Here is a 12,432-nt window from a genome sequence, read left to right as displayed (position 1 = left end):
TTTCACTACAAGAGGAATTTCGTGCTTCTGCCGGATCCTCCCTATCTCCTGATCGAGCTTGTGTAGGTAGATATTGCCTGGTAGGGCCGATAGTAGTACACTGTTTGGGATGGAGTCAGGGCCCTTCTCACCCCCTACGAGTCGTCCGGCGGAAAACTTTTTCTGAGTGGGGTAAAAGAACTTGGAATCGTCGATCTCTTCCTTCAAGATTGAGATGAATCGATGTCGGTCGATGGTGTGAAAACACTTCCTGATGTCGAATTCCAAAAACCAGCGAGAGGTTCCCCACTCTTCTTTGATCCGTCTGAGGGCCGAGTGGCAGCCTCGACCCGAGCGGAAGTGCGATGTGTCTGAAAACTCGGGATCGTAAATGGATTCGGGTACCATTCTGATCGCCTCTTTCATGATCTTTTCTATGGGTAGAACTACTGTGAGCGGTCTAAACTTCGACCCTTCTTTCTTTCTTCATTTAAAAAAGGGGGAGCAAAGCCTGTTTTTTGCTCCCTCAATTGATAGATCAGGGCCCCTCCTGCCGGCCCGAACGAAAGGCTCTTTAAGGAAGTAGTCCCATCACTCTCGGGCCCGGCACCAACCAAGAGGAGGCGGGGCTCTCTCCAATCATTCCGAAGAGCCGAGATCTCGTAAAGGAAAAATTAGCTAGCTCAGCAGGTTTGGACCCGGGTGAATCAGTTCAGTGAAGGAAGGGAGCCTAAACTTAAGGCTTTTCCAAGCCTTGCCGATAGGCGCCTCATGGCTCGCTCAGTTCGCTCGCGGAGTTCTTAGATCAGTAGATCTGGATAGAGTCTCGCTCATAAAGGAAGAGTAGCGCGCTAGCGCGGCTCGCTTCGCTTTTCGACGCGGAGCTCGCTGCTGTCTTTTTAGCTTCAAAACTACAGGGCGTGCGTTAGCACTACGGCTTTTCAGCCTCCCTTTGCTGGTTCCGAACTATCACTGATCCCAGAGATCAACCTTCAAACCTTTTTCTTTGAATCTCAGGAAGGCTTTCTCGGGGAGAAAGCTGGTTGGGGAACTGCTAAACGACCTAAAAGAAAAAGAGGAGACTGACTCTGACCTTTCAAAGCCCTATCTCATCTGGTTGATAGTAGAAGGTACGTACGATGATACCATGGACATAAACGAGGTCGAGCATATCTTTAATGATTTCAAACTAAAGCGTACCTAAAGCCTGCCCTGGATATGAAAAAGGGATTTGAGCCAGAAGAAGATGAGGATCTATCACCAGATGAGGAAATGGAAACAACTAAGTATTAGTTAGGTTTAGGTTCAGGAAATGGAAATGGTAACAGCGGCCCAAAAATGGTAAGGTTTTCTTTTCAAAGAAAAAGGAACGCAAAAGTTTTGCGAAATCCTTATCTTTCGGCTTTTTAAAGAAGATAGGCCATTACAAAAACAAGGTATAACAGTCGACTTTCCTATCAGGATTTTACAACCTGAATACCAAGGGACCACTATTAGAAGAGAGCATAATAAGTAAATGCCGACGCCATCTTTGACTTTTTGGATGGTCGGCGGCGCCATAAACTCGATAACCAGCACCGCGGAGTCAAGAAATTCAACTAAATAGAATCCTAAAACAATCTTATTCGAGCACACACGGGACCCACAGCAATGAAATTCACACAAGAGGCAATCATCCGAGCAGAGAATGGAGAAGGGAAATATACTTGAAATTGTTTTTTTCCGAATGAGAAAGCCTTTGGCAAACTCCTTGCAAATCTGTTTTTGCCGGGCACAATAGACATATCTGCTCAGTCACAACATAAGGAACCCCCAATGTTCCTCAAAGCCTACCCGGCCTGACAGCTTTAGTTGAATGATCTGATCCCGAAGCAAGCTTTCTACTTAAATTGCTATGACTGGCCAACTAATGATAGGACTACCTATCTTGATGCTTTGAATCTGTATTCAGAGCTTTTTTCCAACTACCGGGACTACTAATTTCAAGTACAAAGCTCTCCTATGAATATGCTACTGCTCTTACTTTCTACCTGAATCCGAGCATTGAAGCAAGCTCTTTATCGCGCCATAACCGAGTCTCTCCTTGCAGCTCTGACCAATCCACCCGTCATTGCAAATAACTGCTCCTTACTCTTTGATTGTATGTCCATTTTTGCTTGATGTCTGGCTCACCGGATCTGGTACATGAAAAAGCCATTCCTTTTCGCTTTCCTTCAACCACTCAGTATACTTTTTTACTGGAAGAGTCAAGCGAAAGCAATTAGTTTAGAAGGAAGAGGAAGACCTAGGGGGCTTACGTCCTCATTTCACTCTTTTTGCTCCTGCGAGACACGACTCAACTACTTTTTACAATTGACAGGGTAGCCCGGAGGTCAGATGAAGGGTCTTCCCCATAAAGATAGATTAGTACTTGGAAGGTTCAGATGAAGGAAGGGCTGAAACAAGGCAAAAACTATTCAATGGGGTAAATAAATATGAGCAATCCGTGAGAATAGCAAACCCCTATCTCTTAAAAAGAAGAAGATAGATAGGTCCACGAGTTGAGACAGAGAAGTTCTAACTAATCAAGTAGGAGTTTACCCACGAGAGTCAGAGGCTGCATCATCAAAGGGGTATAGAAATAATTCAGAAGCACTATGGCCTGAAGCGAAGGGCAGGAACGAACGGAATCAATGTGTTCCAATTTATCCGGAGTAAGGACAGCAGCTGAGAAGGGACAAAAAAATAGCGTAGACAAAAGGTAGGACCAGATCATGCGAAGAGCTCTTCGCCCTATTGATTAGGAATCTCGATCAGAAACCACCAGGCCATGTCTCCCGATAGAAGATGATCCCCACAATGGATGTCAGGCCTTGGCTTTATAAAATCTGATTGGATCCGCACTAGAGGATAAGAATACAGATAGGCTGACTAAGAAGATCTTCAAATTGTCTTACCTGAAAAGATGAGTTATTCAAAGGAATACCTGAAGAATAGAATAGAATAGAATAAACACATGGCACAGCTGGGTGCTAGAATAGTAGTTGATAGAAGTTCTAGTCACTTAAAAAAAAATAACCACTGCTTAACTTAATTAGATCGTAGAAGATAAGCAAGCGGGTTCGGGCAGTTAGTCCTATTTGAAGGTAAGAAGTTCGGGTAGTAAGGGCTAGGTTTATATAGGGGCTATATTTTTGAGAAACATATGGTCTTGCTCATTTCTCATCAAGGAATGGAGATTGGGTTGGTGTTTGGAAGGGGGATTCAGTAAACTGACCTTGGCCAGCAAGCAGAAAAAGGACTGACGTCTTGGGGCGCGCTAGCGCGCGTACTCTTCTTCTGCGAGACTCCATCCAAATCCACCACTTACTTGTTGGTTGGTGTTCCATTCTGTTATCTTAGACTATGCTGCCTTCTTCAATTCCATTCTTCGTCTCCCTAGTCGAAGTCTTCTTGCTGGCCCAACCCAACATGCATTTTAGAGTGCCGTGCCAGGGCGATAGGCGCTCCGCCAGTCACGCATGATCGCCAGAGCCTTTCTTGGCTATGTAAATATAGGGCCAGAATAAGTGCAAGATCCTCAACAAAATGGATTAAGGTGGGCTTCGGATTTTTCATAATTTTTTTCTATCTTTTCATCAAGTTCTTGTTTGATCTGCCGCTATTATCACAATATCCCTCCTTTTAGGGTTAATGCTATCAATGGTGAATCGATCATTCGCTATCCTTTTTTTTAGAAGAGCTTTTTTGAATGGAAGAAAAGTAATGAAACCCGCGATGGCTACTGAATAACCTCCTTTGATTTTTTTTATAATAAACCCTTTTACCTTTTTCTTCGTTCGCCAAATCTTCTTCAGTTCTATCCAAGCTCGGTTTTGTCTGAATCTTTGTGGAAGAAGAAGCGGTTCGCCAGCCGCTACATCCAGGGATCCCACAAAATCATTAAACCTGGCGGCTGCTCGCTCTTTGATCAGTGATTCACCGGCCACTAGATCGATGAAGAATCTCTCAAAAATCCGCTTTTTGATCAGTGATTCACCAGCCACTACATTCTTGGATCCCACCTTATTCTCAAACCTGGTGGCTCGCTTGATTGGCAGTCCTGTAAGCTCATCTTGCATACAAATTTTTGGGGTACCAGGGCCTGCATCCACCAAGAACATTTCTTCCCTTAAGCGTAAGCGTAAAACTGAAGATTGTGAGGCGTTTCCACTACATAATAAGAAACTAGAATTAGATCTTGGAAATGATCGACTCCAATAGATGCTCATCATAAGCTTTTTTTTCCTCCTATTCCTATTGATCAGAAGTATCCAGCAGCGCCACGCCAGAGTGACTTCCGAAGCGCTACGGACGGGACGAAATCCGGCAGCCAGTTGCTGGCTCTGAATAACCAGCCCAGCAAGAAGCTAAATTCTTCCATAACATAACATAACGGGGCGGGGTTGCGCGCGAGCCGAGTGACGTAGGTGCACAAGAGTACTTCGCGCCACAACCATCTCTTTTTTATAGGTTCTACGGACCGATGCCTCCTGCTTCATCTGGTAAAAAAGAATCATAGATATGCCTGTAATTAGAAGGAAGAACCGCCATAAAAATCTTCCTCGTGTATCGTCTGTAGCGGAACTATGAACGGGAGCTAGCAATCCGGACCGTATTGAAAAGGTTCCTAAGACACAGCATGGAAGAGTCAAAATATTCAGAAGCGAGGTCCAAGAATGAAGAAGGGGTAGAATTACTGAATGAATACGAGCTGTGGCTAATACCCGAGGCATAAAAGACGCATTTTCTACGGGATCCCGAAACCACCAGCCACCCCGACCTAATTCATGATGAGCCCACCAACTTCCTAGCGAGATGCCTACGGTTAAAAACAACCGACATGTCAAGATCTTTTGACTTTTCCTCTGCGTTCGTGACAAGCTAGTAGGCACTCTTGTGTGGGTTGGCTCATTCCCCTGGAAAACGAATATTAAGAAGATAGATACCATTCCGTCGATACTAGATTCATTCTTTCTGCTCAAAAAGAACAAAGCCTCTATTGTGGGAAAAGTCTTTGAAACCCGAAGTTCTAAAATAGAAAATGGAATGAAGAAGGGGTGTGACCTTATGGCCAACTATACTAGCTCCCCTAGAGGGATAATATAGCTCCTAAAGGATGATTGTTTATGGTATATTACCGTAATTGGAGAATTTGACCTGGTGCTGACTTGCTGCTGTTCTGAGAAGGGGACCTTGCAAAGCTTGACAAGTTTTTTTTATATTTATCGATCCAATCTGTCTACAGATAGGCGCCTGCTGTGGCAGCAATTAATTAATCTCCGCCTTAGCATACAAGGACCATGGCTCGCAGCAGGTAGTTACGGTGGTTTTGAGGAGACCCGCTCAAGGTCGCTGGTTCGGAGCTATTCCGAGATCTCAAGGAGCGCCAAGCTCAATACGTGCAAGAAGAAAGAAAGGCTTCCACCTACGACTGCAGCTGCTGGTACTTTATCTCTGTCGCTTTCAACTCCCACTCCTTCTCCCTTTGGTTTCTAGAGGAAGTGAGAAAGAATAATATATCTTGTGTAACTAATCTTTCTTATCGAAAGGTTATAGTTCGTAGATCATTTCTATAAGGACTATTTGAGCCATATCCGGTGCTTTGGACCTCTTTTAGCTGCTAGGTATCTACTGGGTTCAATCCCCACTTCCGCTTGAAATGAGTAAGTCAATCCTCTTGCTCGGCTGTGATACGAATACTATTCATACGCAGACCCGGATCCAAGATATGGGGCATAGACAGATAAGAATGGCTTCTGAGTTGCATTCATTGCACTCTGGAATGTGGGGCTCCTTGGCTGATGTGATGGAGCGGTATCAGCAGATACTTGCAAAGATCAAATCAAGCAGAAGAAACAAGGAAGTTAACTCAGCGCCATCGGCCACCTTAACACGAACAGCTTGGGACAGAGGTGTAATGCCTGACAGAGAATCAGCAATAGAATGCATTTTGCATGCATTTTTCATCGAGTGAAACTACTTGAATAAACTGGAAGTTTTAAACCAAGTACTCTTGAAATCGCTACCCCCTGGGATGGAAAAAGAGGCTCAGGTTTTAGCCCTCCGTTTTACCCCGGAAGTCGTTGTTCGTCTTTCGATATGAGAGGATGGCAAGTGTCCGCAATGACTTAGCGACTTAGCCAATTGGTTACAGATTCTAGACTGATCGATCAGATCACATCATCTCGAGCAAAGAGCTGAGAGCAGAGAAGCGACATCGCTTCGACACTCCTTCCTCTTTTCATTATGAAACCAATATCAAGCAAGATATGAAGAAGAGGGCGGCTCCCTGGATTGAACACATAAAGTAGTGCCAAGATCTCCTCTATGCGAGAGAGAAGTTCTCAGAAATGATGGAGCTGTTGGTTTCGGTCATTGTACGCTTGGTTGCTAAACCGCACCCTTTACGGCGTCTGTAGGAAGAATTCATTCTGGTCCCAAAACTTATAAGAGATCTCGGTAGTGAATATGCAATGCTGAATTCCAATAAGTTGGTACTTCGCACAAGGAAGAAGCTCGTGTTAAAGATAGTTTCATCCAGACCGAACCCTACCTTAGCGTCTCATCCCCACCCACCAAGTCTTTATCCGCGGTGAAAGGAGTGGTTTAATTCGATGCAAGGTGCAAACGAGCTTTTCCAAAGATGGAGTCCTTTCAGAAATACATGTGCCAGAAGAAAGCAGATTCTTTTTCTATCATAAAATGAATCTGCTTTCTGATGGCCATTTCGGTCCGTTGTGGGACCACGGCTTGCAAAGAAGGTATTTAGCGCAAAGAACTTCTTCCGCTTTTGGGGATTCCACTAATTGATAGAAGGAAGTGGATGCGGCAGGATTGGCCCCAATTGAATCACTAGTAGAAGAGATCCACGTGCAGAGACTGTTAGGGAGATGCAGATGGAGGGACGTTTGGATTGCTGCTAGAAGGGCTTACGACGAATAGATTGTTGGAATGGCTTTAAGTGAAAGGGAATCCGGCAGCTTATGTGAAAACTTCCCTTGTGGTTTAAAGTTCAAATAGATCAGGTGCCTATGTTGTTGATACACCGAAAGATACTAACGCTATGCTCCAATGCGGGATGAGGGCCAACGATTGTGATGAGTGGGGACCTTAGAGCTGAAAACCTACATACAGTGACCCTTATGGGCAGCGCCCTGGGCTGGCTATGTACGAGACATCAAACCGTCTCCCGGGTCCAAAGTTTCCATTTCCAGGCCTGATAGTCTTCAACTGAAAAAAGTAGGGCGGAGAACTAGTAAGAATTGTGCCTGCCATTCAATTCGTGACGTGGATGATCCGCCGACGGAATCGATTAGGTGAAACGGCTCTGCAAAGTTTGTTTGTTCATAAAGGCTGCATGCAGCCATGCAATTCGTACTGCATGGCGATATTACTCTACCACTCTATAAATGGTATATAGATATCTTCACTTCATCACAAAGAAATTGAGTACTAGCATGCATTGCTATGGATGCTGCAACCGCAAACAGGCTTTCTGCAATTGCTACCGAAACGGAGCAACTGAAAAATGAGATTGAAGGGCACCGTAGAGTGCTAAACAACCAGTTGAGAAGTGTTAGAACAATGGATCCTGCAAAGAAAGAAGCGCGCATTCGCGCTCTTGTGTGGGTATGATTGTTGTATATGGAGTTGATTCCCTACGGACTACAACCCTAGAAGCTAGCCTATGGTATGATTGTTGTATATGGAGTTGATTCCCTACGGACTACAACCCTCCGGTTTATATAGACACTGGATAGGGTTAGGGTTACATAGAGTCGGTTACAATGGTAGGAGATCTTGAATATCCGCATCGCCAAGCTTGCCTTCCACGCCAAGGAAAGTCCCATCCGGACACGGGACGAAGTCTTCAATCTTGTATCTTCATAGTCCAGGAGTCCGGCTGAAGGTATAGTCTGGCTACCCGAACACCCCCTAATCCAGGACTCCCTCAATAAGGAAATAAATAATAACTTTATTATTGCCTCTAGGGCATATTTCCTTCACATACTTCTCAAATACCGTTCCAAACATTGATTGACTCATTCATTTTGTCCATCTGACTCAGGGTGATAAGTAGAAGTGAAGTTCAGCTTGACTTTGAGAGTGGTGGATATTTCCTGCCATAACTTACTAGTGAATATTCCATCTCTATTAGTCACAATAACTTTTGGGGCTTCATGTAATTTATAAATGTGATCCATGAACAATTGTGCTATTGTTTAGACAGAGTTAGGATGTGACATCAATATGAAATGAGCATATTTTGTCAATCTGTCCACAACCACTAAGATAACATCTTTCCCTTTTGAGTTTGGTAGTCCTTCCTCAAAGTCCATATTATTTCAGCCCATTTCATATTAGGAATGGTTAGTGGATCCAACAGGCCAGGATAGCGAACATGTTTAGTTTTTGAAATCTGGCATACTGGGCATTCAGATACTCTGCAACAACATAGTGTTTCATGTGAGGCCAGAAGAAGACTTGTTTCAGTCTATATAATGTCACTCTTTGTATAGAAAATGTTAAATGTGTATAAAAATGTTGACATTGTATTAAAAATGTTAATCTTTTTATTTGAAAAATGTTAATCAATCATTTAAAGAAATACATAAAAAATGTTGACCATGTATTAAAAAATATTAATCTTATATATGAAAAATGTTAAGCAGGCAGTTTAAAATATTGAAAATGTGTGTAGAAAAATGTTGAACATATATTAAATAATGTTAAGTTTGCATTGAAAAATGTTAGATGTGTACTAGAAAAATATTGTTGACATATAAAAAAATGTAGAATGAAAACCAAAAGAAACAAGAAAACTGAAGAAAACATAAAATGAAAAACTAAAACCTAAGAAACAAATGCAAAAAGAATGACAAAACAAATAAAACACCGTTGAATAAAAAAGAAAAGAAGCAGAAAGTAGAAAAAACCCTGAGAAAACCAGCTCGAAACGCGAAGCGAGCGGAGTGGCTAGCAGTGCCGGACTTCTCCCTGGAAATACTGGGATCGAACCTCGCGCGTGCTCCTTTTGCTCTTCCTATTGTTTTAAAGGTACGTCGAGGGCATGCACAATGCATAGCCTCATGGTAGACCTGGCCATGGGCTGCCCAACCCGGACGACCCGAAAATCCCGGGCCGGACTGAGCCCGAGTATGCCATCGGGTCGGGCTCGGGCCTGGAAATTGAGACCGACGGGCAAGTCGGTCCAGGCTCGGGCCTGCACAAAACGCATTTTTAGCCATGGTCGGGCTGGGCCGACCGGGCCGTGTCGGGCTTTCTCGGTCTCGGGATCGATTTTGTAGGCCCAATGGCCAGGGCGGGCCGAGCTCGGGCCTAGGTTTTTAGCATCGGGTTTTTTTTTGCCGGCCCGAGATATGCCCAGGTATACCTCATGGTGATGCCCCATGTGCAATGTAGGATAGGATGTCAGGGAAAATAAGTTCGGATAGGGAAGCGGAATCCTATATAAGAGATGGGTGCTTGAGGAGAAAAAATATGGTCCAGTGTAAAAAGCTGAAAAAGTTGAAGTGAAGAGTAAGGATGCATATGTAGTAAGGATCTACTCCCTCCGTTCCTAAGGTTGTGTTCGGAAATCCACCGCTCCGTCACCAGGAAGCGAAGCGCGCGGAGCGCCCTGTTTGCCGATCTTCGTATTTCTACGGTATGCCGCTCCGCTCCACGGCGGAGTGACTCCGAACGGAGCCTAAATATAAGTCTTTTTAGAGATTACACTATGAACTACATACGGATGTATATAGACATATTTTTGAGTGTAGATTCACTCACTTTGCTTCGTGTGTAGTCCCTTATTGGAATATCTAAAAGACTTATATTTAGAAACGAAGAGAGTATTTTCTATTCTTTGATGAAGTACACTAGTAGTAACTTGCATTAAAGAAAAAAATCTCTATTCCTAATGGAGCAGTTCATAGCCTGGTACTCCGGTTTTATTTTCGTCCGGTTTTATTTCTTCCCACCTTCCATCACCTCCTCCCACGGGTTTTCCTATCCATTGATTTAATTTTTTTAAAAAAAATCAGCACTTTTCAAACATACAAAAGATCACGGATCTAACTTTCCTAACTTATCCAAATCTATTGATCTCTCTCATTAATGCAATTTGCTTTAGGAAACAAATAGTAGATTTTTGGAAAACAAATAAAGGATTTTAAGAAAATTAACAAGTAAACCATGACAAACAAATCTTATTGTGGAAGTGTTACTTTTTCTTTACCCCTAAAGGACAGTCTACGGTCGTGATGGTAAGCACGTTGTAGCACATGTTGCCTCGATTTCTTAGCGCGAGCGCCGACTGGTGGGCCACATCCGTCGCTCCTCGTTCTCTTGGTCTGGCTTCCTTCCGAATCCCGACTCCCAGATCTCGATCTTCCTTTGTCTAAAAAAAATAAAAAATCTTGATCTCCTTCCCCTCCCCAAACATCCAGGCCTCCTCCTCCCCAGCCAAACCCCACGCCGCCATGGCCTCACGCCCACACCCCTCCGCACCGTCGCCACCTCTTCATCCTCCTAGATTTTCTGTACGCTCTCTCCTTCGGAACACGTCCAAGGGCGGACGCGGCCACCTATCCATTGCTCACGTCTGGGCTTTTGCCTAGAACGTCGTCCAGGCGGGCCATGTGTGCGGTTGCCTAGAGCGTCTCCAATGCGGTCTCCGCCGCCTCCCGCTGTCCCGCAGCATCCCCGTGCACCACGTGGAAAGACATTGCTGCTGCTGCTCTCCAAAATAGCCGGCCTCCTTCCTTCAATCTTTTTTTGGCAATTGTACAGTGTACTCCATGGCATAAATTCATGTTGATTACTTGGTTTTCATTTTTATTGCAGGTCTCAAGCACGTGAAGGACATGCCAAGCGCCTGGATCCTCGGAGCGAATTGGATGATCGTATTCCCCGAGTAGTTCAATAAAAAATGATTAGGTGTGTCTAGCCATCTTCATACTAAAAAGTAATTAGTTCAGACTTCATAGATGAGATGGGTGTGCCTTGTTACTGAGAGAAACCCCTCATGGTACTGGCAATCACGCACTCAATCACAAGGATTACAAAGCAGCTGATGTAACATTTCTTCGTATGTTCTTTGCAACCCCGGTTTGTTGAATCACAACTATCCCTTCAAAGAAAAAAAGAAGCCCGTGTTACCAAGGGAAAGTACTCTTGCTACTGGCAGTCATGCACTCAATCACAAGGTTTGCGAATGTTATGACCGGCCAGGTCTATGGCCGCAGGGGCCCACTGGGCAGGCTTAGGCCTCAAGTTATCTTAGTTTTATTTTCAGATTATATGGTTATATATATAAGTTGTAAGACTATTTCGAGAATTAAGCAATAAGACTATTCTATTGCCCGGCTCCCAGAGGAGCCGGAACCCTAACCCTAGCCGCCTCCTTCCTGCGCCGCCACCGCCCAACCGCAAGGACGACGCCTAGCCGCCGGCCACCGCGCTCCAGCCCTCGCCCAACTCCCTCCTTCCCCTACACCCTACGCCCTAGGCAGGGCCGAACCCTAGCTCCTAAGGGCATCTCCAGCCGCGCCCCCAAGAAGGCCCCCTAGGCATTTTTTCGTCCGCCGGCGCCAAAAAATCGGCCCAATCGCGCCCCCAAGAGCCCAGTTTTCGCCGGCTCGGGCCAAAATTGGCGCCGGCGGACCCAACCCGAACCCGGTACGCTGGGGGTCGCTCGGGGGCGCCGGGCGAATCGTTTTTGGCGCGAAGAGCCGCGGGCCCGCCACGTCAGCGACTCTACTCTCTTCTCGCCCCTTCGTCGTCCTCATCGCCTCGTTTCCCACGGCGAATCAATGCCAAAACTGCCGCACGCTGCCGCGCCGGTCAGCCTCCATTGATGCCTCACGGGCGGCGCAGTGAAGGCTGGGCGACGCGTCCCTCGGCCGCCACGCAATCATGCCACGCGTAAGGCGCCGGCCAAGCCTACCGCGCGACGTCTCCGCCTATAAAAGCCGACTGCAAGCGCGCCGGAGAGACTCACCCCGATTATCCACTGACGACGCGCTCATTTCTCCCCCTTTCCTCCTCTCGCCGTCACCAGTTGAGAAAGCATGGCCGAGCGTTTCCCAGGCGACGGCACGGCGGCGAACGGATTCGGGCGCCGTCATCTGCACGAGGACGAGGCTCGCCTCCTTTTCGAGGCCGAGTACCCGGCCCCGCCGGACATGTGGGTGCCCGGGGCGTGGAGGATCAGCGCCGGCGGTGTGCCGGTGCCCCCGGTACCCACCGGCGCGGCGCGGCGTGCGGAGATCGCACGCATCCGCTCGTCCCTGCCGCGTGCGGCGAGGGAGGGGCCCCGGTACGTCCCCGACAGCCCAATCTGGGAGCCGTACTTCCGCCGCCGGCACGACGAGCAGCTCGAGTCCACCAACGGCATCGTGCCCTCCGGCAGGCTCAACGCCGCCGGCC

At 46.2% G+C, this 12,432-nt stretch overlaps 1 protein-coding gene across 1 annotated transcript in view; it reads right to left on the bottom strand.

Moving 5' to 3' along the window:
- Nucleotides 1-3,384, bottom strand: part of LOC147984371 (uncharacterized) — a 5,062-nt gene extending 1,678 nt beyond the window's left edge. Inside the window, exon 1 of the mRNA XM_087543519.1 lies at nucleotides 1-3,384. This exon is cut by the window's left edge and continues 1,678 nt beyond it. Coding sequence (XP_087399645.1) covers nucleotides 1-405 — 405 coding nt within the window. The 5' untranslated portion in view covers nucleotides 406-3,384.
- Between the last annotated feature and the right edge of the window lie 9,048 nt (nucleotides 3,385-12,432).

This window comes from Triticum urartu, chromosome 2A, assembly GCF_056163025.1.
Source record: "Triticum urartu cultivar PI428250 chromosome 2A, HENAU_Tu73, whole genome shotgun sequence".
Lineage (NCBI taxonomy): Eukaryota > Viridiplantae > Streptophyta > Magnoliopsida > Poales > Poaceae > Triticum > Triticum urartu.
This window is presented reverse-complemented; position numbering and strand designations above follow the sequence as displayed.